The sequence below is a fragment of the Diplodia corticola genome, assembly GCF_001883845.1.
Source record: "Diplodia corticola strain CBS 112549 chromosome Unknown scaffold20, whole genome shotgun sequence".
Classification (NCBI taxonomy): domain Eukaryota; kingdom Fungi; phylum Ascomycota; class Dothideomycetes; order Botryosphaeriales; family Botryosphaeriaceae; genus Diplodia; species Diplodia corticola.
In genome coordinates this window covers 348,024-370,454 of record NW_017971499.1, presented here as the reverse complement: position 1 = coordinate 370,454, position 22,431 = coordinate 348,024, and the positions used below count along the sequence as shown (strand labels likewise).

At 57.2% G+C, this 22,431-nt stretch overlaps 6 protein-coding genes across 6 annotated transcripts; 4 read left to right on the top strand and 2 right to left on the bottom strand.

Annotated features, from left to right (window-relative positions):
* Positions 1–587: 587 nt before the first annotated feature.
* On the bottom strand, positions 588–2,065 carry BKCO1_20000118 (uncharacterized protein; the record flags this gene model as incomplete). The annotated part of the gene is made up of 5 exons (XM_020272151.1): positions 588–1,579; positions 1,636–1,669; positions 1,721–1,801; positions 1,860–1,926; positions 1,983–2,065. 5 exons carry the CDS (start codon positions 2,063–2,065, stop codon positions 588–590), a joined length of 1,257 nt encoding a protein of 418 aa, XP_020131126.1.
* A 1,237-nt stretch (positions 2,066–3,302) lies between these two features.
* Positions 3,303–4,748, top strand: BKCO1_20000117 (tyrosinase central domain protein; the record flags this gene model as incomplete). Its single annotated transcript, XM_020272150.1, has 4 exons — positions 3,303–3,433; positions 3,520–3,661; positions 3,907–4,431; positions 4,482–4,748. The coding sequence occupies 4 exons, from the start codon at positions 3,303–3,305 to the stop codon at positions 4,746–4,748; spliced, it is 1,065 nt and encodes a 354-aa protein (XP_020131149.1).
* A 409-nt stretch (positions 4,749–5,157) lies between these two features.
* On the top strand, positions 5,158–6,508 carry BKCO1_20000116 (peptidyl-prolyl cis-trans isomerase; the record flags this gene model as incomplete). The annotated part of the gene is made up of 5 exons (XM_020272149.1): positions 5,158–5,170; positions 5,227–5,294; positions 5,350–5,359; positions 5,419–5,844; positions 5,910–6,508. The coding sequence occupies 5 exons, from the start codon at positions 5,158–5,160 to the stop codon at positions 6,506–6,508; spliced, it is 1,116 nt and encodes a 371-aa protein (XP_020131128.1).
* A 1,932-nt stretch (positions 6,509–8,440) lies between these two features.
* BKCO1_20000115 (map kinase kinase ste7) lies at positions 8,441–9,954 on the bottom strand (the record flags this gene model as incomplete). The annotated part of the gene is made up of 4 exons (XM_020272148.1): positions 8,441–8,815; positions 8,871–9,396; positions 9,451–9,608; positions 9,670–9,954. 4 exons carry the CDS (start codon positions 9,952–9,954, stop codon positions 8,441–8,443), a joined length of 1,344 nt encoding a protein of 447 aa, XP_020131148.1.
* Positions 9,955–11,110: 1,156 nt separating this feature from the next.
* Positions 11,111–15,556, top strand: BKCO1_20000114 (transcription elongation factor spt6; the record flags this gene model as incomplete). Its single annotated transcript, XM_020272147.1, has 4 exons — positions 11,111–11,284; positions 11,346–11,519; positions 11,570–15,254; positions 15,309–15,556. 4 exons carry the CDS (start codon positions 11,111–11,113, stop codon positions 15,554–15,556), a joined length of 4,281 nt encoding a protein of 1,426 aa, XP_020131147.1.
* A 3,206-nt stretch (positions 15,557–18,762) lies between these two features.
* Positions 18,763–19,968, top strand: BKCO1_20000113 (uncharacterized protein; the record flags this gene model as incomplete). Its single annotated transcript, XM_020272146.1, has 1 exon — positions 18,763–19,968. One exon carries the CDS (start codon positions 18,763–18,765, stop codon positions 19,966–19,968), a length of 1,206 nt encoding a protein of 401 aa, XP_020131153.1.
* Between the last annotated feature and the right edge of the window lie 2,463 nt (positions 19,969–22,431).

The following is a 22,431-nucleotide window of genomic DNA, read 5'->3' as shown; positions in this document are numbered from 1 at the left end:
CCCGGTCTTTCGTCGTGTGTAAAAAGTGGAGACGGGAGATAGGGAAGGGACTTGCCTTGGGTCCATGTCAAAACACAGCTACCTACCTACAACGAAACGGTCGTCCGTCACATCACCTGCATTGGCGGCCGCTGCAGGGGCTGGCTAGGTAGCTGAGTTAGGTAGGTGGCAATCAACCAGCCCCGCTTCTTCGGACCAGGGGGGCCATGTTCTTCTTCTTGGTTTCCCGATGGAGTGGGCTGGATTTCGGCATCTGTTACAGCGGACCTGAGCACCGGCTGTAGTCCGGGACGGACTGTTGGCAGTCGAGATAGAGGAGCCTTTTCCGAGAGGCTAAAGCTATATCCGCTCTGGTATTGTGGAATGCGTACGTATGTTTGGTATCTCGAAAGGAAAAGGAAATAGCGATTGACTGTTCCCGGGCCTTTGCCCTACCCGGCCGAGAGCTTTTTGTGAAGGAGATAACCCGCCGTAAGAATGTTGGTATAGCCACTGTTCGCCAAACCCATGCACAATGCCATAAACCAACCCAAACCAAGCTAACCTGTCCGCCGTGAAGGGTAGTCATCTCTCATGAATGTGCAGTGTTAGCGCAGATAGTGGGATCTGTAATATTGAGGGCGCCCCGTCGCGTCTTCGCTCGTCTGCTCCACCGTCAGGCTTTTCATGATTCCCGGGTGTGTGGCGAACGTTGGTGGGGGCGCTTCTATTCCAGTAGCCCGTTCTCTGTGCACGTCGGACGAGTTCTTGCCGCTCTCGACAACGGTATCTTGGCCGGCCGGCTCGTCGAAGAACATTTCTTCGTCGCTATGTCCGGTTTCAAGGCTCCGCGTCCCGTGATGGCTCCCGATCAATGTTTTTGACGCTCGAGTCTCGCCTGATCCACTCTTGGCGAACGACAGCGTCTTCAAGCTCATGATGCTGTCCTTTGCATTCACTCCCTTGGATTTGTCCGCAGAATTCGCGCCGTAGCTGTATTTGAAATAGCGCGCGCCATTGGAAGACTTTCGCGTCGAGCTGTTGTCGGAGAGGGTGTGTGCGAAGAGGGCCTTCATTGCGGGAAACGAGGCCGAGACGATTGCTGCATTCAATTCGATCTGGCTCCATATGAGAATCGGCCCACCGGAATACGGAACGTCGGATGATTTGGCCCAGATTGATAATGTCCAGACCCGTAGTATGGATGCCAGTACCGCAACGAAGCCGACACTGAAGATGCCAAACAGCGCAAGTCGCCTCGACCTGGGCATCTGAAGACGTGCGAGTAGAGGAACCGGGATCAGCATAATGACCATGTCGCTTGCGATGTTGAAGCCGGCTTGCGCAAAATACATTGAATGCAGGTCCCTGCAGGATCCCAGGCCGGCCATGATGATCTCAACCGTAAAGGCGTCCGAGGGCTTGGGGCATTCGAAGGCGTTGACGAAGATCATGGCAGTCGTAAAGCTCCCGACTATACCCATCATGGCGTAAATGACGGTACGGAACCATCTCTGGTCGCAGATGGTGCAGTAGAAACACAGTATCGAGAGCTTTACGAAGAGGAGATCGACGAGATAGGCGATTTGGAAGGAGTACCCTAGTGATGATTAGTACGAGAAGGGAAAAAAGACCCAAGGGTATCTTGTTAATTACATGACTTCAGAGTGCCTTCAAGAGACGTTTTCGACTGCGCGCCATTAGCAGCTATATCTAATGGTGCTTCGCGAAGACTTCATACCGATGACAAGGTAGAGGAGTGTTTGCCTGAGCCATACTTGACTTGAAAATGGTTGATGACGGCCACGGCCCAAGTCAAGATCTACGCGACTTTGTAAGACAAGGTCCTCGGAATGTGGAGGGATCGTCGGGTGACGCACCACTGCAAAACTCATGAAGACATCGGAGAGACCAGCCCTCTTCAACAGATGAACATTGCAGTACAACCTAGGGGTTCAATTAGATTCCGCACCGAAACATCAACGCTTCACAGAGGGACATACCTCAGAGTAACAATGGCGGTGGAGACAGTGACGAGGGTAAAGGCCGTCACCTCGATGGTTGGGCCAAAGTCGTTCGGCGCCATGGTGGGCGGGACGATGAAGCTGAGCGAGCACTATCGGCGAGTGGATTGACCGGAGTCATGAGAGGATCGAATGCGGGCTCTGGGGATAAGGAACAAGACGCGGGGGAGAGAGATGAATTATTCTGGCCGTAGCGGCGGGCGTCGAACAGCGGGAGCGGAATGCATGGGCGGGAAGCCCATCTATCTTCGACGCTGGAGAGGGAAGCTCGTGGCATACATAACCAGGCTGTCCGCGTGCGCCTTGTCCGGGAGACGGCAGCAGCCGGGGCGCAGGCTGGCCGGTCTGACCCCATCATTTGGAGATCGCCGACGAAGCAGCGAGGAGCGATTGGCCGCGGGCGTGTTCGCAATTTGCCCCCTGGTCGTGGTGCACGGAGACGCATGATGCAGGCCAATGTGGAGTGCCAGTCACTGCCCTTCGCAGCCGTTGTCTGTCGTCCCGCTCGAGACAAATGGCTCGGCACTGTCCAGGACTCCAGGCATGCTGAGTCGGCGGAGCTGCCGTCTGGCTTCAGCTTCCCAGCCCGATCGTGGTCGCCCTCGCTCCGCAGTGGGTCAGTACTGGCGGGCATGTGGCGCCCATTTGGCAACTAGCCCGCTGCGTCGCTGTCCGTCAGCGGAGAGGCTGCACCACCTTTAGCCGCGCCCGGTTGATAGGCGCATGCCTGGACGTCGTACAGTCTGGCCGACCCGCGCAGCTAATGTTTCATGGTGCAGCCATCGGGACGACCGCTCGCAGCCCTTTCTGCGCGACCGAGAGTGCGAGACTCGTGAAGCTTTTTGTGAAGGCGCCGCATCGTGGCGCCACCCGGGCGGCGCACTGACCAGACTTGCGCGGAATCTCTGTCAGCCGCCATCGGACGCCTTCGGCTCGCTTGAGCTGTCGTCCAGCATCCCGAAGTCTGGACGGGTGCATGAGGATTTGTGTGCGGCACAGCTGAGGAGCTCGCACGGCTCGGCAGTGGAGCTGGCGATTCCTCCTTGCTCGTATGCGTAGATCTCGGGCGTGTATTAAAGAGAGTCTGTGATGCTCTCTTCCTCCGCCCAAGTAACACCGAACCCCCTCTCGGTCTTAACAGCCCTGCACGTCAGTTAGAGGACCCCTCTGATAAACTTTTGGCCACATTGATCAACTGCCGAACCTCCCGAGAGCGAGCGTGACCCGCGACGAGGTCCCTAGCCCGAAGATCGCAAGATCGGCAGCTGTTGATTCGCAAGCTGCTTCGTCAATCCACTCATGGCAAGCCTTCGCAAGTGTGGCGTTCTCCTTCTTTTAGGGGTGTTGGCCTTGGCTTCAGGAACGGACGCTGCTCCGTCCCAGGCGCGAAATGCGGCTGCTTGTGGAAGCCCCATCGTCCGTAAGGAGTGGTGAGTTATTTCAGAACTGCCGGCAGGATGAGGCGGGACGCCTCGCCGCCTGCAAGGTTGGAGGCTGAACGTTTCCGAAATTCCAGGCGCACTCTTAGCAATGACGAAAAGCTTGAGTATATTGACGCGGTGCAATGCTTCTTGACGAAGCCTCCAATCACCCCAAAAGCAGACGCGCCCGGCGTCCGCTCTCGCTTTGAAGATCTCGTAGCGACACATATCAACCAGGTATGCCTGCAGCCTCTGACGTCAATACAGCAGGCTAACATCAATATTGACTTTTGATATTCACTACACGGTCAGTCAGTCCCGTTTGACCGTTGAAACTACTCACAAGGCCGAGGTCGGAGCGGACGATCTGTGCAGATCTCAACAGAGTTGAATGTCTCGGCAGTCGCATCGAGGTCCAAGCCGGATCGCCAGTCTGCGGAGCCTTTCAATAAATCCATCGTGTGCTAACAGCTTTCGTACAGGGTCATTTTCTGGCTTGGCACCGATGGTTCACCGCAACATACGAGCAGGGTCTTCGCAACGAGTGCGGCTACACGGGAGCCCAGCCGTACTGGGACTGGACTTTGGACGTAACGTCGGAAACAAACTTCCTCAATTCGCCCGTCTTTGATCCTGTATATGGCTTTGGAGGCAATGGATTGCTGATTCCAGTCAACGTGTCTGATCCGCTTTCCGTGCCAGGCCGCACCGGCGGAGGTTGTATTCAAGATGGCCCGTTTGCAAACTTGACAGTCAACTTGGGACCTTCGAGCGATCTTAGCGGCAATCCGCGGTGCCTCGCCCGCGACTTCAGTCCGTATTTTGCCGGGCGGTACCTTGGGATGAACCAGACCCAATTGACCCTGGCCCAGACAGACTTTGGCTGGTTTGACAGGGTCGTGGAAGGCGGTCCATCGTTTGATGCATCCGGCGTTCACGGAGGTGGCCACTACGGTGTTGGTGGGACGTACGGTCAGATGGGAGATCTATACGCAAGCCCTTCGGATGTGAGTGCTCTCCGAACGTGTGGCTGGAGGATAGGCTGACAGCCGTGCAGCCCATTTTCTACATGCACCACGGCAACCTCGACCGCGTGTGGTGGTCATGGCAGGCGATGGACCTTGATGCGCGACTGACGGACATATCTGGTCCCATCTATCTCATGGACTACGACAACGCGCAGGGAGGGAACGTCACCTTGGACTTCCCGATGACGTTGGGCGTGAACGCGGAGAACGTGACGGTCGGAGACGTGATGGACATCAAGGGCGGAGTCCTCTGTTACGAGTACGACCAGCTCTATGGAGCCAAGACGTTAGTTTGATGCAGTCGAGTAAAATGAATGGCCGTCGCCGAGTCCGGAGTGAGTGGCGCGGTTGCCGTTTGCACTCGAGCGTGGTGCGGTTCGCGGAGACGGCGGCAACGACTTTTGGGGATTGAGGCACAGTTGAGGCTGGAGGATGTTCCCTGCTGCAGATCGCGAGTGCGTGTGGTGGTTTTGCGGCGGTTGGGCCCTGAGGAGCGCGAAGGGCAGCAATCGGCCCGCGCTCGGGCGTCATTGCCGAATGGAATCTTCCTGAAGCCGCGACTCCAGCCTGCTCTCCACGACTTCGCGCGCATATTTTCGGCTGTGCTTTCATCTGCAACTCGCACGTCCTCTCCAAGCGCGCATCCTGCATCCTGCCTCGTTCCTGTCGCTGTCTACACCTCCTGTCACCACATACAACCCAACAATGGCCGAGCAGAGTGCGTGCGACCCCGCGCGAAGCTGCCTAGCCGCATGCTGACCCTTCAAAAAACAGAGCGCTCCCGTGTCTTCTTCGACATCCAAGTCGGCTCTCAGCCCGCCGGCCGCGTTGCCTTCGAGCTTGTAAGTGCTCCCTACCCTTGCGCGTCCAGCTTCCGGCAGCGCTGACCCTTCGCAGTACAATGACAGTAAGCACCCCGTCGCTCCCACCTGACCTTGGCCTCGTCGTAACCAACATCCGTCATAGTTGTCCCCAAGACCGCCGAGAACTTCCGCGCCCTCTGCACTGGCGAGAAGGGCGAGGGCAAGTCGGGCAAGCCGCTGCACTACAAGGGCTCTGGTTTCCACCGTGTGATCAAGCAGTTCATGATCCAGGGTGGTGATTTCACCGCAGGCAACGGCACTGGCGGCGAGAGCATCTACGGCGAGAAGTTCGAGGATGAGAACTTCGAGCTGAAGCATGAGAAGCCTTTCCTGCTGTCCATGGCCAACGCCGGCCCTGGTACCAACGGCTCCCAATTCTTCGTCACTACCGTGCCCACTCCCCACCTGGACGGCAAGCACGTTGTTTTCGGCGAGGTCATCAACGGCAAGTCGATTGTGCGTCAGCTCGAGAACCTGCCTACGGCTGCCCAGGACAGGCCTTCCCCGGAGAACTTTCCCATCATTGCTGGTATGCTTCCGCTTCCTCGCCTCTGCACGTAGTGGACTGGTGCTCACTTTTCCTTTTCATGACAGATTGCGGCGAGCTCACTGGTGAGGACTACGAAAAATGCACCGAACGCGCTCCTGACAGCACCGGTGACCCCTATGAAGACTTCCCGGAGGATCAGTCCGAGGAGCTCACTGCGCCTCAGATTGCCAAGATTGCCGGCGAACTGAAGGACATGGGCAACAAGGCTTTCAAGGGTGGTGATCTCCGCCTTGGTCTCGCCAAATACCAGAAGGGTCTTCGCTACCTGAACGAGAACCCCGAGGTCGAGGAGAAGGATCCTCCGGAGACGAAGCAGCAATTGTCCTCGCTCCGCTTCCAGCTTCACAACAACAGCGCGCTGCTGCAGAACAAGTTGAAGGAGTATGAAGGCGCCGCCAAGAGCGCGACTTATGCGCTCGAGGTCCCGGGTACTGCCGACGCCGACAAGGCCAAGGCATACTTCCGCAGGGCTCAGGCCCGTGAGGCCCGCAAGAGTGAGGAGGAGGCCATCCAGGACTACGAGGCGGCTCAGAAGCTTGCACCCAATGACTCGGCAGTCCTCAGTGGCCTGGCCAACGCTAAGAAGAGGCTTGCAGAGTTCAAGAAGAAGGAGAAGGCGGCGTATGCCAAGTTTTTCTCTTAAGAGACAGAAAGAGGATAGGGATTCAAAGGCAATTGCATCTACCACAAGAGTGCGTGCTGTTCAGTGGCTGCGAGCTATGCATAATGCCGGTGTTCGAACGAGCGGGGCGTTGGAAGGCGTCTACAGGGAGGAGAGAAATAGCCTTCCTATTTGGCTGGTCACACTTGAGAAAAGAAAAAAAAACATTTAATTCCGGAATCTGGGGTTCAACCATAACGTCCACTCATGCATCGACTTTTCCTATGCTCGACCGTTCGCACGTCTGTACACCCGGCGACTTGGATTTTCTGCTTGTCATGACATGTGTACTACGAGTTTGATTAATTGCGTGGAGACAAGGATAGAGTGCAAGTTGAAAAGCATTTAGCAAATGTGCTTTTGGGCACGTCCGGTTCTATATTGTTTGTATGTATGTACATACTATCAATGCTTCCCCTCTTCCGCACCAGAGCTTCTTCGCTTGCAATTCCTGAAGGAGTCAAATGCGGCGGCGCCACATCCGGAGTGGCGTTTTCTGGACCTGTGCTCATGACCCTTCTTCGGCCGCTCCCGCTCCGTTTCCACACGTCGTTGAAATTAAGGGGCATGGGCTGCTTTCATCTTGCTGTCGTTGACTCAAGGGCGGGGGCGAACTCAGAGCGATGGTTTGATGGTCGCTGCGTGCGTACCTGCGCGTTCTAAGGACAGAGGAGTTCCCTTTTTTTTTGTGATCTGCCTTGTTAGATAACGTGAGAAAAGAGTGAAGAACGGATTTTGTAGCGGTCGCTTTTTTGGATGTTGTGTTTGCTTTGGATACGCCGTTATCAGTTTCTTCCTTTTCTCTCTCTGCAAGTCATCGTTCTTCCAGCTCATGACATGGACATGTGAATGGGTGAGGTCAGGTGATGATTGGAAGGGATTTGCATGACCTGATTCTAAGGCACATGTCGTTGCGAGTGTTTACTGGAGAACCTCTGAAAGATTCGGGGTAGCGGCTGGTTGAAGTCTGACATCCTCCATATGAAAGGATGTATTCTAAGCACCATTTTCATTCGGCCAATTTCCTTCCTGACATATTTTGTGTGAGTGAAGTCGCAATTGTCAGTGCCCAGATTGGACCAACTATTGGGACGTGAGGGCGCGTAGTGACACAGCGGCGCGCACCCATCAGCTCAAGTACTTTCATCCCCCCTCGTATGAGGTGCAGTCGTGGTGTCGTCTCAGAAATTTTCTTACGGATCATTCCCTCATTCGGTCTGCTTGCCGAGGAGGGGTGGCACGGATACGCCAGATTCCGCGCGTTCTTACGAGTCGTTCGTTTCATGGTCTCTTGGAGAACGTATGAAGGGTCCTGTTTCCGCGGTGTCGGTTTCCGATGCACCCTGCGTTTCGGCCCCCGATACATGCGAGCAAAGATGAGCACCACTTCTTGGCATTGGCTGGAGATATAGGGAACGAGTTCGTGAGGACGATCTAACAATGGAAACATCAGCGGGCGGGGAAAGATCGAGGATCAAACCATATCATTGATATATTGCAGATTTCTTTCCTTCTTCGCAACAATTTCGAAAAAGCTTGGAAACGATTTCCCCCTGATAAGCCTCCTGCATCCTATCCCGCGAACACCCGAAACTCCATTCCCTCCTACCAGAAGATGCGTGGGCTGATTCTCGGAATCGGACATGAACTGAATATCCATGGGGGAGACGGAAAATAAGGGAATCCATATGGATCGGGGCGCCGATGAATGCTAAAACCCCAACAACCTAATCCAACGCATCGCGGTAAAAGGAGTCTCCCAAGGACACCAGCGCAAGGATCAACGCCTGAAACACGGCTTATTCATGCGTGTTCAGAATGCGACTTTCTGATTCCATTTGCGCTCCGGTTTGCACGACACCCTGAGATTCGGTCCTATCGGGATGCGGCACTGCTTTCTTCCACTTTCTGAGTTCAAATTTTCCTCGGCGGCTGCGGAAGCGGGTTGCTTGGCGGAGGTGCCGGCCTGATCGGCAATTGCATGGGCTGACCGCCAGACAATTGGCCCGTACTGCTGGTCCTAGCTGGATATTGTGGTCTACCGTCTCTCGAGTCTTGGCTACCGGTTGAGCGTGGAGTATGGCTCGAGGTGGGAGTGTGACGACCATTCGAGGCAGATGACGGCGTTGGGCTGTGGCTCGGAGATGCGCGGAGCTGCTCACGCATCTTAGCAGATGCTGGGGCCGGCTGCAGATGGGATTTGCGGTTCTGGCGCTCCATCATGCTGACTGCCCACGCCTCGAGGTCCACCGGAGTACGCTTAGCGGCCATAAGGAAGGGGTCCGATTCCTGTAACACCAGTCAGCTTGGAGGTTATATGGTATAGCGGTGAGTAGGCACATACATATAGCTCCCAAGGCGTAGGTCGCTCATCCGGATTCTTCATCAAGCAGCGTGCGATCATTTCTTCCAGAATTGACGGGAAAGCATCGCTCTTGGGAAGTTTTGGCGCGGGCTCGAGCACAATCTGTTGCAAGAGATCAAGAATGCCCTGCGGTCCACCAGTCTCGTCGTCGGCGTCGCTGTTAAAGGGGAATTTGCCAATGGCAAGCTCCATAAGAGTCAATCCCACGCTCCAAACGTCTGACTTGACCGTGTATTTTGCGCCCTGAATCCTCTCCGGGGCCATGTAGGTGCCGGTGCCGACGAAGGTCTCGGCGACCGAGCCCTCCAGCTCGCTCGAGACACCGAAGTCGCAAATCTTAATCTGTCCTCGCGAATTGACCAGGATGTTGGACGGTTTCATATCGCGGTGCATGATGCGGTGTTGCTTGTAGAGGTATGAGAGGCCGCCCAGTACTGCTTCTGCGATCTTGCCAAGTACATCAACGCGGACAGGGCCGAAGTGCTTCGAAATGCCGTCAAGCGAGCTGAGGTCCAGTTAGCCTTCTCCAAGGGGTTTCAGGAGCCATGGTACACCTTACCCGCAGTCCATATACTCCATACACATCACAACGTCACCCGACTCATTCTGAAAGGCGCCATAGAAGGATACGATGTAGGGACAGGCGCAGTCGTGCATGATGCGCAGCTCGCGTACAATGCGCTTGCGGACTTCGTTCTTGGCCTCGACGTGGATAATCTGGACGGAGGACTGTCAGCAACCGGAGGAGCTTCGCGTCTGTGCAGACGAGTGCACTCACCTTGCGGGCCATGATGGCCTTGGTAGCGGCATGCTGGACCTTGCTAACGGTTCCTCCATTGCCGTGGCCGAGCTCTCTTATCACGATCAGGTCCTCCGCTCTCAGGTCCAGCCTGAACTCGACGCCAATCTCCAGCTGGCCAGCGGCCTTATCGTCGTCGCGGCGCGACCCGGGCACCTGCGCGTCGGCACCCGACATGGCGGGCTTCGGCGAGGCGGCATTAAGCGCCAGGCCCTTGACGTTCTTCCGCTTCATTGTGCGGACCTTGAACTGAGAATCCGCCATGTTGGGCGCGTGGTTGCGTCACTGTGCTCGGTGTGGTGTGAGGGGGCGGTGGGCGGTGGGCTGGAGGCCGCAGAAGAGGTCAGGAGTTGAAGAGACGCGGCGGCGGGAAAGCTGATGGTGCTGCAGCGGGAGCGTGGCGCGCCAATCGGGAGTCCGTTGGCGAAAGGAGGTACCGGGTGTGGTGCCCGTCGGGCAGGGCGTCTAACTATTGGATTGCCGCTTTGGGCGCGCCGGTGGGTCCGGGGCGAGAGTTGGAGTCGCTCAAGGGCAACGGCACGAGGGGTGCTGTTCGGGGGGCGAGCGAGCGAGGGGAGCGGACAGGACAACGGCGGGCTGCGGGCTGGAACAGGATTTTGGGCGGCGGTGGTGGTTAGCGGGCGTTTGCAGTCGAGAACGTCGTGACCCGCTGGCTGCGGCGTGGGGCACGGGGCGTGCAGTGGGCGGCGGTTCAATCAGCGTGCGAGCAGCAGGTGGGCAGGCGTAAGACGGCGACACTGGTTCCTGCAGGCCGCGACGCGGGAGCTCTGCTATTTGACCAGCGGCACAATGAGACGGAGTCGCAGTCATGAATATCACGGACTAGCGCCAGCGGGGCTGTTTCACTGCGGAGGCTCCTCTCTGCATGATCCGCAGAAATCATCGCTCGCTGCTCAGAGCGCCGCGCGGGTCGCTCAGAACTCAACGCGGCCACGTTCAGTTTCACATGTGCCCGCGGGCGCTGGCGATCTTACAGACGAGATGCACTGCGTTTTCCCGCTCCTTGCGCGCGCCATCGCCTGGTAAGCGAGGTGATGATGTGAGGCCGTTACGAGCAACTATAGCTGCCGGACCCCATAGGACATGGCGCACAGAGACAGGGCCGCATTGTCTCGCTCGCGGAGGGGTCGGGCTCGGGCCGAGCGCCGCTTATGTCAGCCCCCGAATCGGCGGGCGGTGAGCGCGTGCTTGGCACGCCGCCGCCTTGGCGCGCTCAGCTTTCATGTTCACGCTGGCGTCGCGGTGACCAGCGCTGCTGCGACGCCGACAATCTCATCGACACCACGCGCTCGAGCACCTCGGCCAGCCCTCGTGTCGCACCCACCTTGCGGCGCACCGCTTCCTCGCCACGTCAGCTACACACGCCTTGCGACTCCCCGGCCGATCATAACTTCACAGCATGGCGCATCCCCTGCTGGACACTGCCGCTGAGCTCGGCAGCGAGTCGGACGACGGCGACTACGATGAGGAGAATGGCGCCCAGAATGCCGAGAAGCCGTCTCGCAACAGACGCGGCATAGACGATTCCAGCGAGGAGGAAGACGAGGACGACGATGAGGAAGCGGCCGCCGCTGTACGTGCTTGCGCCACCTATCTGCCATTGCGTCAACATGCTCACCTTGCGTCCGTGCTAGATCCGGGAAGGCTTCATCGTCGACGAAGATGAGGAGGATGACGACGAGCGGCGCGCCCGCAGGCGCGAGAAGAAAAAGAGGCGGCGGGCTGAGCGCGAGGAAGAAGAGGCTGCTTTAGACGAGGAAGACCTTGACCTCATCGGCGAGACTGTTCCTCGGGAGCAGCCTACTCAGGTTTGTATTCGCGTGCCCTGGTTGAGCCAGCTAGTTCTGACATGCCACAGTCCAAATTTAAGCGCCTCAAACGCGGCCATAGGGAAGAGCGAACCGAACGAGCCCCCCGCGGTGTTGACGACATCTTCTCTGATGAAGACGACGACCTTGGTGACGGATATGACGAGAGACCGGCCCGACGGGAACAGAGGGGCGGCGTTGCCGATGAGTTCGCAGACTTCATTGAAGAAGATGTCTTTGACGACGAAGAGGGTTTGCAGGATGAGGAGGACCGAGAGGTCGCCAGACCTGGCAAGAGGCCCGTTGCCGGTGTCGGTTTCCCGGAAGCTGGATTGGACGAGGCCGAGATGGAGGATTACCGGAACGCTTTCGGTGATGGCACGGAATATGACTGGGCCTTGGAGCTTCAAGAGCAGAAAGATGAGGAGGAAATGGGAGACGAAAAGCCCTTGGAGCTGAAGGATGTCTTCGAGCCATCCCAGCTCGCTGAAAAGATGATGACGGACGAGGATAATGAGATCCGCTTTACTGATGTCCCTGAGCGCTTCCAGCTTGCTAGGAAACCCTTCAAACCACTGGAACTGGATGAGGATGAGATGGCCAACCGTTTGGGCGTGGAGTCTCTTTGGGTGTCCAAACTCCTCTGGCCCAAGAAGCGGCTTAGCCAGAGCTGCGAACAACCGTTCCAAAAGGCCGTTCGCAAAGTTCTGGAGCTCATGAACATCGAGGATCTGGAGGTTCCATTCATTTTCAACCACCGGAAGGATTACTTGATCCACTCCAGCTCGCAGCAGGACCAGGACGACATTGACGCAAATGCGGGCCCCCAGAGACTCCTTACTCAAGCGGATTTGTGGGAGATCTTTGAACTGGACTTGAAGTTCCGGGCTTTGTCGGAGAAGCGCGAGGCTCTCATCAAGACGTACGACACTCTGAGAAGCATTTCAAACGTCGAGGACTCCGTGTTCGAGTTGCTCCTCGCCAAGGCCGAATCGATCGAAGAGATTCAGGACATTCAAGATTACATCCACTTCACGTATTCGGCCCAACTCAAGGACGTCAACACCATGGAGGCTGAAGCCGGCACTGGTGTCCAGAAACGGACGCGTGGCGGTAACACCGTCTATGAAAGAATCCGGGCAAGCAAGGTCTACAACCTTGTTCGCGCCATTGGCATCACCCCTGACGACTACGCAAAGAACCTGCAGAAAGAAGGCCACCGTTTGTATCCCGAAGATCCTCAAGAAATGCCAGAGGATATGGCCGATCACCTCTTGGAGCCTCCGGAGTACCAGACTGCTGCTGTGGTCCTGCGCTCGGCGAAGGCAATGTTTGCCGAAGAACTTGTCATGAGCCCCCGGATGAGGAGTGTTATGAGACGCACCTTCTACACCAGTGGTCTTTTCGACATATACCGAACCGAGAAGGGTCTCCGCAAAATCACCGAGGACCATCCTTACTACGAATTCAAGTATCTGCGCAACCAGGAATACACGGCCATGGCTAGAAGACCTGAGCTGTTTTTGCGGATGCTCAAAGCCGAGGACGAGGGCATGGTTGAGGTCAAGGTCCGCCTGCAAAATTATGACAGGATCAAGGAAGAGTTCAAGACGCTGCTCAGCTCGGATGGAACCAGCGATCGTGCTACAAACTGGAACAAATTCCGTTCAGAAATCCTCCTGGAAATGGCCTTGCCCAAACTCGAGAGGATAATTGCCAAAGGTGTCAAGGAGACTGTCAAGGCGGAGTGCGAGAACGCTCTGGCTAGGCAGTGCAAGGAAAGATACGCGGAGAAGCTGGATCAGGCGCCGTACAAACCGAAGGGTATGCAGCTTGGTACCATTCCTAGAGTCCTCGCTCTTTCCAACGGTAACGGTATTCCTGGTCGTGATGCCGTCTGCTACGCCTGGGTTGACGAAGAGGGCCGTGTACTTGAGCAAGGAAAGTTCAACGACCTCCGACCTGGAAACAAGGAGAAGTACATCCCTGATGCCAAGGACATCGAAGACCTCGTTGAGCTCATCCAGCGGCGGAGACCCGATGTCATTGCTGTATCCGGCTTCTCGGTGGAGACACGCAAGCTTTACAAGGATCTTCAGCAAATTGTGGACGATCACGACCTGCACTGTGCTGATTACGAAGACGAGGATGGCAACGAAAAGAGTGACAAGCTTGAGGTCGTCATGGTCAATGATGAGATTGCGAGACTGTACCACACCAGCGACCGGTCCCTCGTGGAACATCCTGGTCAGCCTCCCTTGGTGAGGTACTGTATCGCACTGGCTCGTTTCTTGCAAAGCCCGCTGAAGGAGTACGCTGCTCTCGGCAAAGACATCGTTTCAGTCTCATTCGATCCGAACCAAATCCTTCTTCCGCAAGACAAACTCATGAAGTACTTGGAGATGGCGATGGTGGACATCGTGAACCTGGTCGGTATCGAGATCAACGATGCTCTCACCGATACTTACCTTTCAAACCTCATCCCGTACGTTTGTGGTCTTGGACCGAGAAAGGCACAACAACTTCTCAAAGTCAGCAACCTCAACAACGGTGTCGTGTTCACGAGAGACGAGCTTGTTGGCGATCCGGAGAAGAAAATCCTGCCAGCCGTTGGACCCAAGGTCTGGATGAACTGTGCCAGTTTCCTTTACATCAACTACGACCCCACCGAACCAGAGTCGGACTACCTCGACTCCACTCGCGTGCATCCGGAAGATTACGATCTTGGTCGCAAGATGGCTGCGGATGCCCTCGAGATGGACGAAGAGGACATCAAAGCCGAACAGGATGAGAACGGTCCCGGTGCGGTGGTTAAGAGGCTCATCCGTGAAGATGCCCAAGAAAAGGTCAACGATCTGGTTCTGGAGGAATACGCCGAGCAGCTGGAGGCGCAATTCCATCAGCGAAAGCGAGCCACTCTCGAGACAATTCGCGCTGAACTGCAAGTGCCTTACGAGGAGTTGCGCAACAAGTTCACCTATATGACTTCTGACGAAATCTACACCATGCTCACCGGAGAAACTCGCGAATCGTTAGCCGAGGGCATGATCGTTCCCGTCAAGATCCGACGCGTCTTCCCTGACCACATCGAAGGCCGTTTGGACTGCGGCATGGAAGCTATCTGCAACGAACCCGAGTTCCCCAACAATGTTGGCGGAGAGCGTGGCATTGACCCGAGACAAGTGTTCCAGTCGAACCAGACCGTGCAGGCAAAGGTCACCTTCCTCAATCGCAAGGCGCTGTCATGTCAGGTTTCCTTCAACGAGAAACAGCTTAAGGATGGCCACAACCGACACATCGACCGCCCTCGAGGCGAATGGGCGGATGACCAAGAGAAGGGCGATAAGGATGCAGAAGCTAAAGAGAAGGAAAGCAAGACCGGTCGCGCTCAACGCGTCATCAAGCATCCTCTCTTCCGCCCCTTCAATGCCGCTCAGGCCGAGGAGTACCTTGGATCCCAGGGACGGGGCGACGTCGTTATCCGGCCTTCTTCCAAGGGATTGGACCACCTCGCTGTTACTTGGAAGGTGTCGGACAACATCTATCAGCACATCGATGTGTTGGAGTTGGACAAGGAGAACGAGTTCAGTCTGGGACGTACTCTCAAGATTGGTGGCAAGTACACCTACAGCGATCTCGACGAGTTGATCGTACTCCACGTCAAAGCCATGGCCAAGAAGGTCGATGAGATGATGACGGACGAAAAGTACCAGAGCGGCAGCAGGGCGCAAACTGGTAAGCGTTTTGCCTCGGAAACTCACAACTCGATTTGCTAACATGATCCCACAGAACAATGGCTTACGACCTACACGGAGGCTAACCCCAGGCGTAGCATGTACGCTTTCTGCATCAACCCGAAGTTCCCTGGGTACTTCCACCTCTGCTTCAAAGCAGGTCAGCAGGCTCCTCTCGCTTCCTGGCCTGTGAAGGTTATTCCAAACGCTTTCGAGCTCCAGAAAAACCACTACCCAGATATGCGTGCACTGAAGAACGGCTTCAAGCTCCTTTTCGCGAACAATGCTGCCAGGAAGCGGTAAATGGGGCATCGGATCGAATTTTTGGTTTCGGTCTGGGACTTGATGTTTAATTTGCTTTTCCTCGGGACGATTACGATTGCTCCCTTCCTTTTGGCGTTTTGATTGAAGACCGGCGGTTTTCATGCGGACGAGGGGGTCAATGTAACCCCACGTGGGAAAACAAAAAATCCACGCCCCAAACTCAGTATACTCAGCTTGAGAAGTTTGGGCATTTCTCATCTGCCTTTGTTTTTCTTTTCGGAGGCTTCGGCTTGCTCACAACGATATCTCGTTAGTAGCAGAGGGGGCGGGCATGCATTACTAGTAGCAAACGGCTACGGAGGATGATGGTTTTTTTTTAAAAAAAAAACAAAAAAGTATGTACATCAGATTCAGAGCAGGTGTTTGCATTCCGGAAAATGAAGTGGATGACCGAGCAATCTGTGCATCGTGGGACCGTGTATTGTGGTGTTTGCAGAAAGGAAGTCCAACTTTCTGTGTCTGGTTTTATGTTTGCATACTAGGAGTAATTCGCATCAGCAACGGGACAGGGGGTGGTTCTTGACATACTCAGGTCCGGGCTGCAACATTTTGGCCGCCTCCGAGAGACTAGGCAATTGGCCGTATTGATGGTCACATACACGCAGCTCCGGTACCGATTTAGATGTATTTGCATATAGCATCGCCGTATAGGAGGTCGGATTTAGGTGCGGGGGACAAGTGGCCAAGAATTAGAATGAAAGGGTGATGAGATGTTAAACAAAGACACTATCCCATCGGGACTAAGTAGGGGCGGAAAGGCAACGAAAACGAAGCGTGTGTGAGACAAAGAAGTGTGATGGGCATAAGGGAGATGACATGGGTGTGTTGTGTTACCGAGTTACGGACCCGAAGTTCATTTTTGGCCTTTCTCCAGTCATGCGCCAGGGGTTCAAAGTATTGATGCCTAGGGGTTTCATAATCCGAATGGTTTAATAGGTGTTCATGCTCGGAGCAAATCGAGTTCGTGGTTCTTGTAGGCTGCACTTTCTAGGGGTTTCCACCTCCTGACAACAATGCGAGAGTTGGAGATCTTCCTAGTCCGTTGTGACTACCAATTACTGTCTAAGCAAACGGACTATGCTAAGGCATCTACGTAAGCCCCACAGGTCAGTGGCAACACTATAGAATCAGTCACTGCTCAACAGAAGATTCAAAGATCCATCCGGTTCAGTGGCTGCCATGTAGTATTCTAGGGTGCCGTTGTAAGTAGAGAAGTGTCACACGGAAGTTTCGACCATGATTAATGAGCCGCGCGTCTAAAGCGATAGACTAGGCGAAGATGCGCGCTTGTGCGGGAGAGGAGCACGACCAGAATCCTTTCGCACATCGTTCTTTCGGGCGGCTAAGGGGAAAATCCTACGAGCCTCGGCAACTTCCTCACTGCCATGATCAAACCACACTAGCATACGATTTACAGTTCGGCAATTTCAGAACCGAAAGAACGACTCGGGTTAGGGTCGAGCTGCGGGCCTCTGAACGCTCCGTGGAAGGTATGGAGAGTGCACTTGTGAACAGGTTTTGTTTTTCTCTGTACTGGCCTCGGCGGTATTTAAACGAACGGGCATGGCGGTCTGCGCATTGTGACAGAAGCAGCCCGTGAACATGAGTCGTTCCTGAGTAGTGTTGGGGTTGTCGAGGTAACTTCAACGGCGAAACGTTCGCGGCCGATAGGGCAGCAAGCAGACAGGGATGCAGCCGGAGTAGACGAGTCGGTGAGTACGGATCCGTACAGGCTGCGGACCCACCACCAGACCTTGGTTTCAGTACAGTGCTGGTCGATGCCAAACGAGACGTCGCTGTGAATGCTCCGGACCCAGAAGATTGGAAGGGCGCGGATTGGGCAGCACTCGGGTAGGACGGGCTCTACCGAGATAACCAGGGGCCAGCATGCGCGCAACTGAGGACGAGCCGGCGCCGCGGTGCGCTGGTAACGTGGATGCGCAGTCGTCCGCGGCCGCCCCAAATCATCGAGTCGCAGAAGATCATGACGGCATCAGTGAAGTAGATGTAGGCTTACCCGAATAGGCACTGCGCGAAGCCCGGGCAACACGGCCGAGAGACCGAGCGTTGGGGTCACGCAGCAGCTCTCGAATCATTGGCATGGCGCGTTGCGGCATGGGGCAAAGTCTTGAGGAATTTTGTGTCTCCCGTGGATGCGACGGCGTGGCCTACCTAGCAAGCTGGCACGCTGGCTCGACTGTTCAATAATTTCCGTGCAGACGGTAAGAAATGAGCGGGTGCAGCCGGGGGCGCGGATAAGGTGGTCAATCAATCGATATGTACCGACGGGCTGCGTGGCGGCGAGCGGTGTCGTGCTGCCCACTGGCTGCGGCCGACTCCTCGTGTTGCCTGCCATCAAGCCCAAACGTGACGGGCGCCGATCCGCATTACCACCGGCGTCATAGGGATGCTTTGGATGCTTGATCGACGGGCGGCGGCGGCTCCTGAATCAGCGCGGCGGCGAGGGTGGGCTGGGAGTGGGCGGCGGCGGCGAGGGCGGGTCGGGGCTGGAGGCCAGCAGGATAGGAAAAAGGCCAAAAGGGCAGGCCCGGCGCGCCGCTGCCTTCGCGCTTGGCGGGGCGGACCCTTACCGGCAACGGTGCTTAGCTGCCTGCGGCTGCCGGTGGAGGCGCGGTGCTGCGTGACATCGGGGCGCCGTCGTCATTGGCAGGCCAACACTGAAACCCACCTGGCACCAAGCTCCGCGCTGCGAAGCCGCCTGCAAACAGGGGCGTGAAGATGCGACGCTGCGACGATCGGACGCGCCGGCCAGCAGGTTTCTGCTGGTCCCCGCCGAGTGATCCCCCACTCGCCCTGCCACGAGGTGCGGCCTGGACTTTCCAGTGCAGCCTTCCAAGCTTGGACTTTTGGGTCATTTGGCACATGACGCGCCTTGGCCCGCCGTTGCGCTGAAGCGCCCGCCAAACACTCACCACGTCGTCCGTCCTCTTCAGACACGCCGCCCTCCAAGAGCCCCAGACCGGCCAATCCTGCCTAATACCGCGCATTCGCCCACTGCCTGCCGTGACGCCTGCTTGACTCCGGCCCTGAAGCCTTCGCCCCCCCCAGCGCCGCGCCCACGCCCAATTCCGCTCTTCAGCGCAACCCCAACATCTCTTCGCATCTCCTCCACTACTGCCCGCCAAAGCCGACACACTCCCGGACCTGAGCACACGAGCGACTCAATGAGCGCCCTGCAGGATCCGCCCAAGGCCATGCCCGTTGGGCCCAGCCCGCGCAATTCCTCCGTCGCCCTGTTGCCGGAGCGCCGCACCACCGGCGACGGCGACGGCGCCCACGACGACTCAACCGCAACCTCAAAGTCCGCCGGCAAGCGCCGCTTCTTCGGATTGGGGCGGAAGAAGGACAGCGTCGACAGGAAGGAGGACAAGCCCGTCAAGCAGCAGGACCTGGCGCCGCCGCGCACGCCCGCCGGCGTGCCTGCAAACGCGACTGCAGCCTCGCAACTGCAGCAGACGACGCCTCTGCGCGCCGCCGTGCGTCCTATTTCACCAAGGTATTCGCCGCCCATCGATGCTCGCCAGGCATTCGTCAGCACGCCTCAGAGCAGTCCGCGCGTCTATGCTTCATCCGCCGCGTCCCCTAGCAGGGGTTACAGATCCTCCTCGCCGAGGCTCCACTCGCCGGCTTCGTCGCAAATATTCGAGCGCAATGTGCAAGAGAGCACCCTTCCGGGTGAACTTTCGCCCGCTATACCCTCGCATATTCAAACAGAAGATCACATCCCGCCGGTTCTGGAAGCCTCTGCGCAGGCCATCACGGACGATCACCTGAACCCCGATGAGGTTGAGATCGTAATGCACGCCGCGCACCAGTCCGCAGTATCTGGCATCCCCCCAAGCACCGCGTCGACCGAGGCAGTGTCGTCCCCAACCATCGACGAGGTAGCCTCTAAGTCGGAAACGGACGACGGCGCCGATGGTTCAAACTACGGCTCCTTTGACAAGGAAGACGTGCGTCGCCTGTCCTTCATCTCTTTCGCAGATGTCGTGCAAGCAGAACACGCCGAGACTAGCCGCGACTCCATCCACCACATGTCTCTCTCATCGACTGCAAATCGTTCGCCGTCTCCTGTCCGGAGCCCCGCTTCTTCTCGCGGTGTCGGCACAAGCCCCCCTACCAGCGGTGCGCCCAGCATGAAAGGAATCGACGCGAAGGCACCACGTGTAGGCGGTGCGCCCGCAAGCCCGACTCTTTCTCAGGGCGCCTACAGCCCGCCGCTGAGCGGCGGTGAGCTCATGGTCGAGACTATGCGACAAGCATTGAGGAAGACGGGCAGCGGTGACCTGAGCGGTGCGAGAAGCCCCAGCCAACCAATGAGCGCTGCTAGTCTCGAACCAGAAGGCTCAGATCGACCGCCGTTCAGGTAGAGGAGCTAGGGCCATTGAGGTTGCGCACGCGTTGCGACGTGTTACTTGGCAGGCTTACTGTACGCGGAACAAGGACGATGATGAGAAGGGCTGATGGGTTCGGACTTGGCCGTCGTCATGACGGGTGATGCACGCAGGTGCAGGTACGGGTAATCCGGGTGTTCAGGATGCTCAACTGGGGGTGGACCTGTGCAGATGGCTAGGTATGCTTTGGTTCGCGGGAGTACCCCTTTTCTGCTTTTTTTTTTCTGTGGACGTCCTTTTGCTTCCGCCTGACTCTCTAGGTTTGTTTCCTTTCTTTTCTTTTTCTCAGGCGAGAAGATTTACCATGGGCGCATGTTGGCGTGGTTTGCTCTTTCAGCAGGCAGATTCCCCTTCGCGGTGATGGTTTTTCTACGTTCTTGATTCTCTGTGGGTGGGATCTATCTTTTCAGTTTCTTTCGTGCTGGAGCATGATGAAGAGGGATTTTTACCCCTATTTGGGACGTTTATACCGATTGTGATGGATGACGGTCAATACACACGTCATGATTGAGATAGTTGTTATTGAATGCACCGAGAATGGCAGGGCTGCGTTTGCTTACGGAGTGTGCACCGGACGCAGTGGGGCGACTTGTCGACAAGTGATTCACTAGCTGTCAGATACCTGGATGCTGATTCATTGGCAGAAGCCCAACGTGTTGGCTGCTCGCGACTGGGCTGGAACACGGGACATGTGTCTCCTGTCGCTCAGGCTGGGTGCTCATAGCTAAAGACCGAGTGGCTTTTGGGACCAAGAAGCCAAGTGCTGATCAGCCTTGGACACGCGGACCCGGCAGGCGCATTCGGTCGGCGGGTACACGACAGGAAGCACATGACGGTTGGGAAGAAAAAAAGCTCTATAGCTGGGTAAGGCAATCAATCAAAGAATAGATGGCGGCGAAGACCTTATTCGGCGCCCGACTACAATCTGACGCATGGCAATGGGTGCCTGACGGCCTTTCTGGCCCCATTGCCTGGCCATTGAGGCCGGGCGGGCACATAGTACAGCGTGCAGCAGCGCAGCGCAGCGCAGCGCAGCACAGGTGCATACGGGCCGTTCGCCCGGCAAACAAAAAAAATAAAATCAAAAGCAATACAAGGCTAGAAAAAGGTAATTGGGAACCCACCGTCATTACACATTGGTGGCTGCAGGGTGGGTGTTTCGAGGTCACAGCCGGGGCGAAACAACGGCAGGCCAGGACGAAACACCATTATTGCTCGGCCCTGTGGCGCCACGTATGTGGTGCTCGGAGAGATAGATACATAGGAGAATTATTGACATGGCTCGTGGCCCTTGTACAATGCTGGAGCAGCAGGCGTTCAAACGGGCAGCCAGCTGTCCGTTCCCAGCGCCACGGTAATGAGAAAGGGCGCAGGGAGCCCCGGCGGGTGGCTCGAGTGCTCGCTGCGCTGTTCCAAGCGAAGGGTCTGGGACGACTTCCAGGGGCGGCAGCGGCAGCGGCAGCTCGCAGCTCGCAGACGACGGGCGCCCGAGGCTGGGCGACGCTGACGGGGAGTGCTGGGGGACTGCTGCTGGACTGCTGCTGCTGGACGACTAGCCGTGGGCGGGGCGGGCACCGATTGGGAGCGGACGGGCAGGGCTGCGATTCGACGGCTATGCTACGGGGGCGGGCGCGGCACGCCGGCGGGCTGGGCGTGGAGCGGTGGTGCTCAGTGCGCGCTGCATGCGGTGAGCGGCGCCGTTGGGCAGTTGAGCGACGCCGGGCGTGGATGCATGCGTGGAAGCGTCAGATCGAAGGCTTGGCCTCGCAAGGGGAGAGAGAGTGTGTCAGCCTGCGCGGTGCAACGGCGGTGCTCAAGCAGATCGCTGCATGCACCTGGGTGGACTCCAGCGGGCTGCTCGGGGGGGAGCCGCACCGATGGACAGGCACCGGCAACCCAGCGCCAGAGGCGAGTCGAGCATCAGGCCTGCCCGAGCGTCTCTCTTCCCGCCCCGAGCAGGCGCCCTAACCGCTGCGGGAACTGCTGCTGGGTGCTGAGGGCTTCCCTGTCGCATTGGCACGAGCGCCCGGCCCTATTCATCGCTCGAGCGAAGGCAGAACCACGAACACCAGGCCCGCCCTGACAAACACCGCTCTCATCACGTCCACCGCCGCCCATTCCCGCGCAGCAGAGCGCGCACAGAGCCGCGCCTCCCTCCCACCGACTCTGCGGCGCGAGCGAACGCACGACGCAGCACCCCCGAGCTTACCGAGCCTTCTCTCTCGCTCGCCTCCTGCTCCTGCGAAGCTGCGAACGCCCCGGCCCTGCCCCCGAGCCCCCAGCACGACCGACGCCCGCATGCCTCCCTGACCCGCGGCGCCAGCACGATCGTCCTCCACACCAGCGAACCCTCGCCGACGGCAAACCAATGCGGGCGCTCGCCATCGCTACGGGTCGTGTTCATTGCGTTATCGCCGCGCAGGTCTGCCTCTCGCTCGG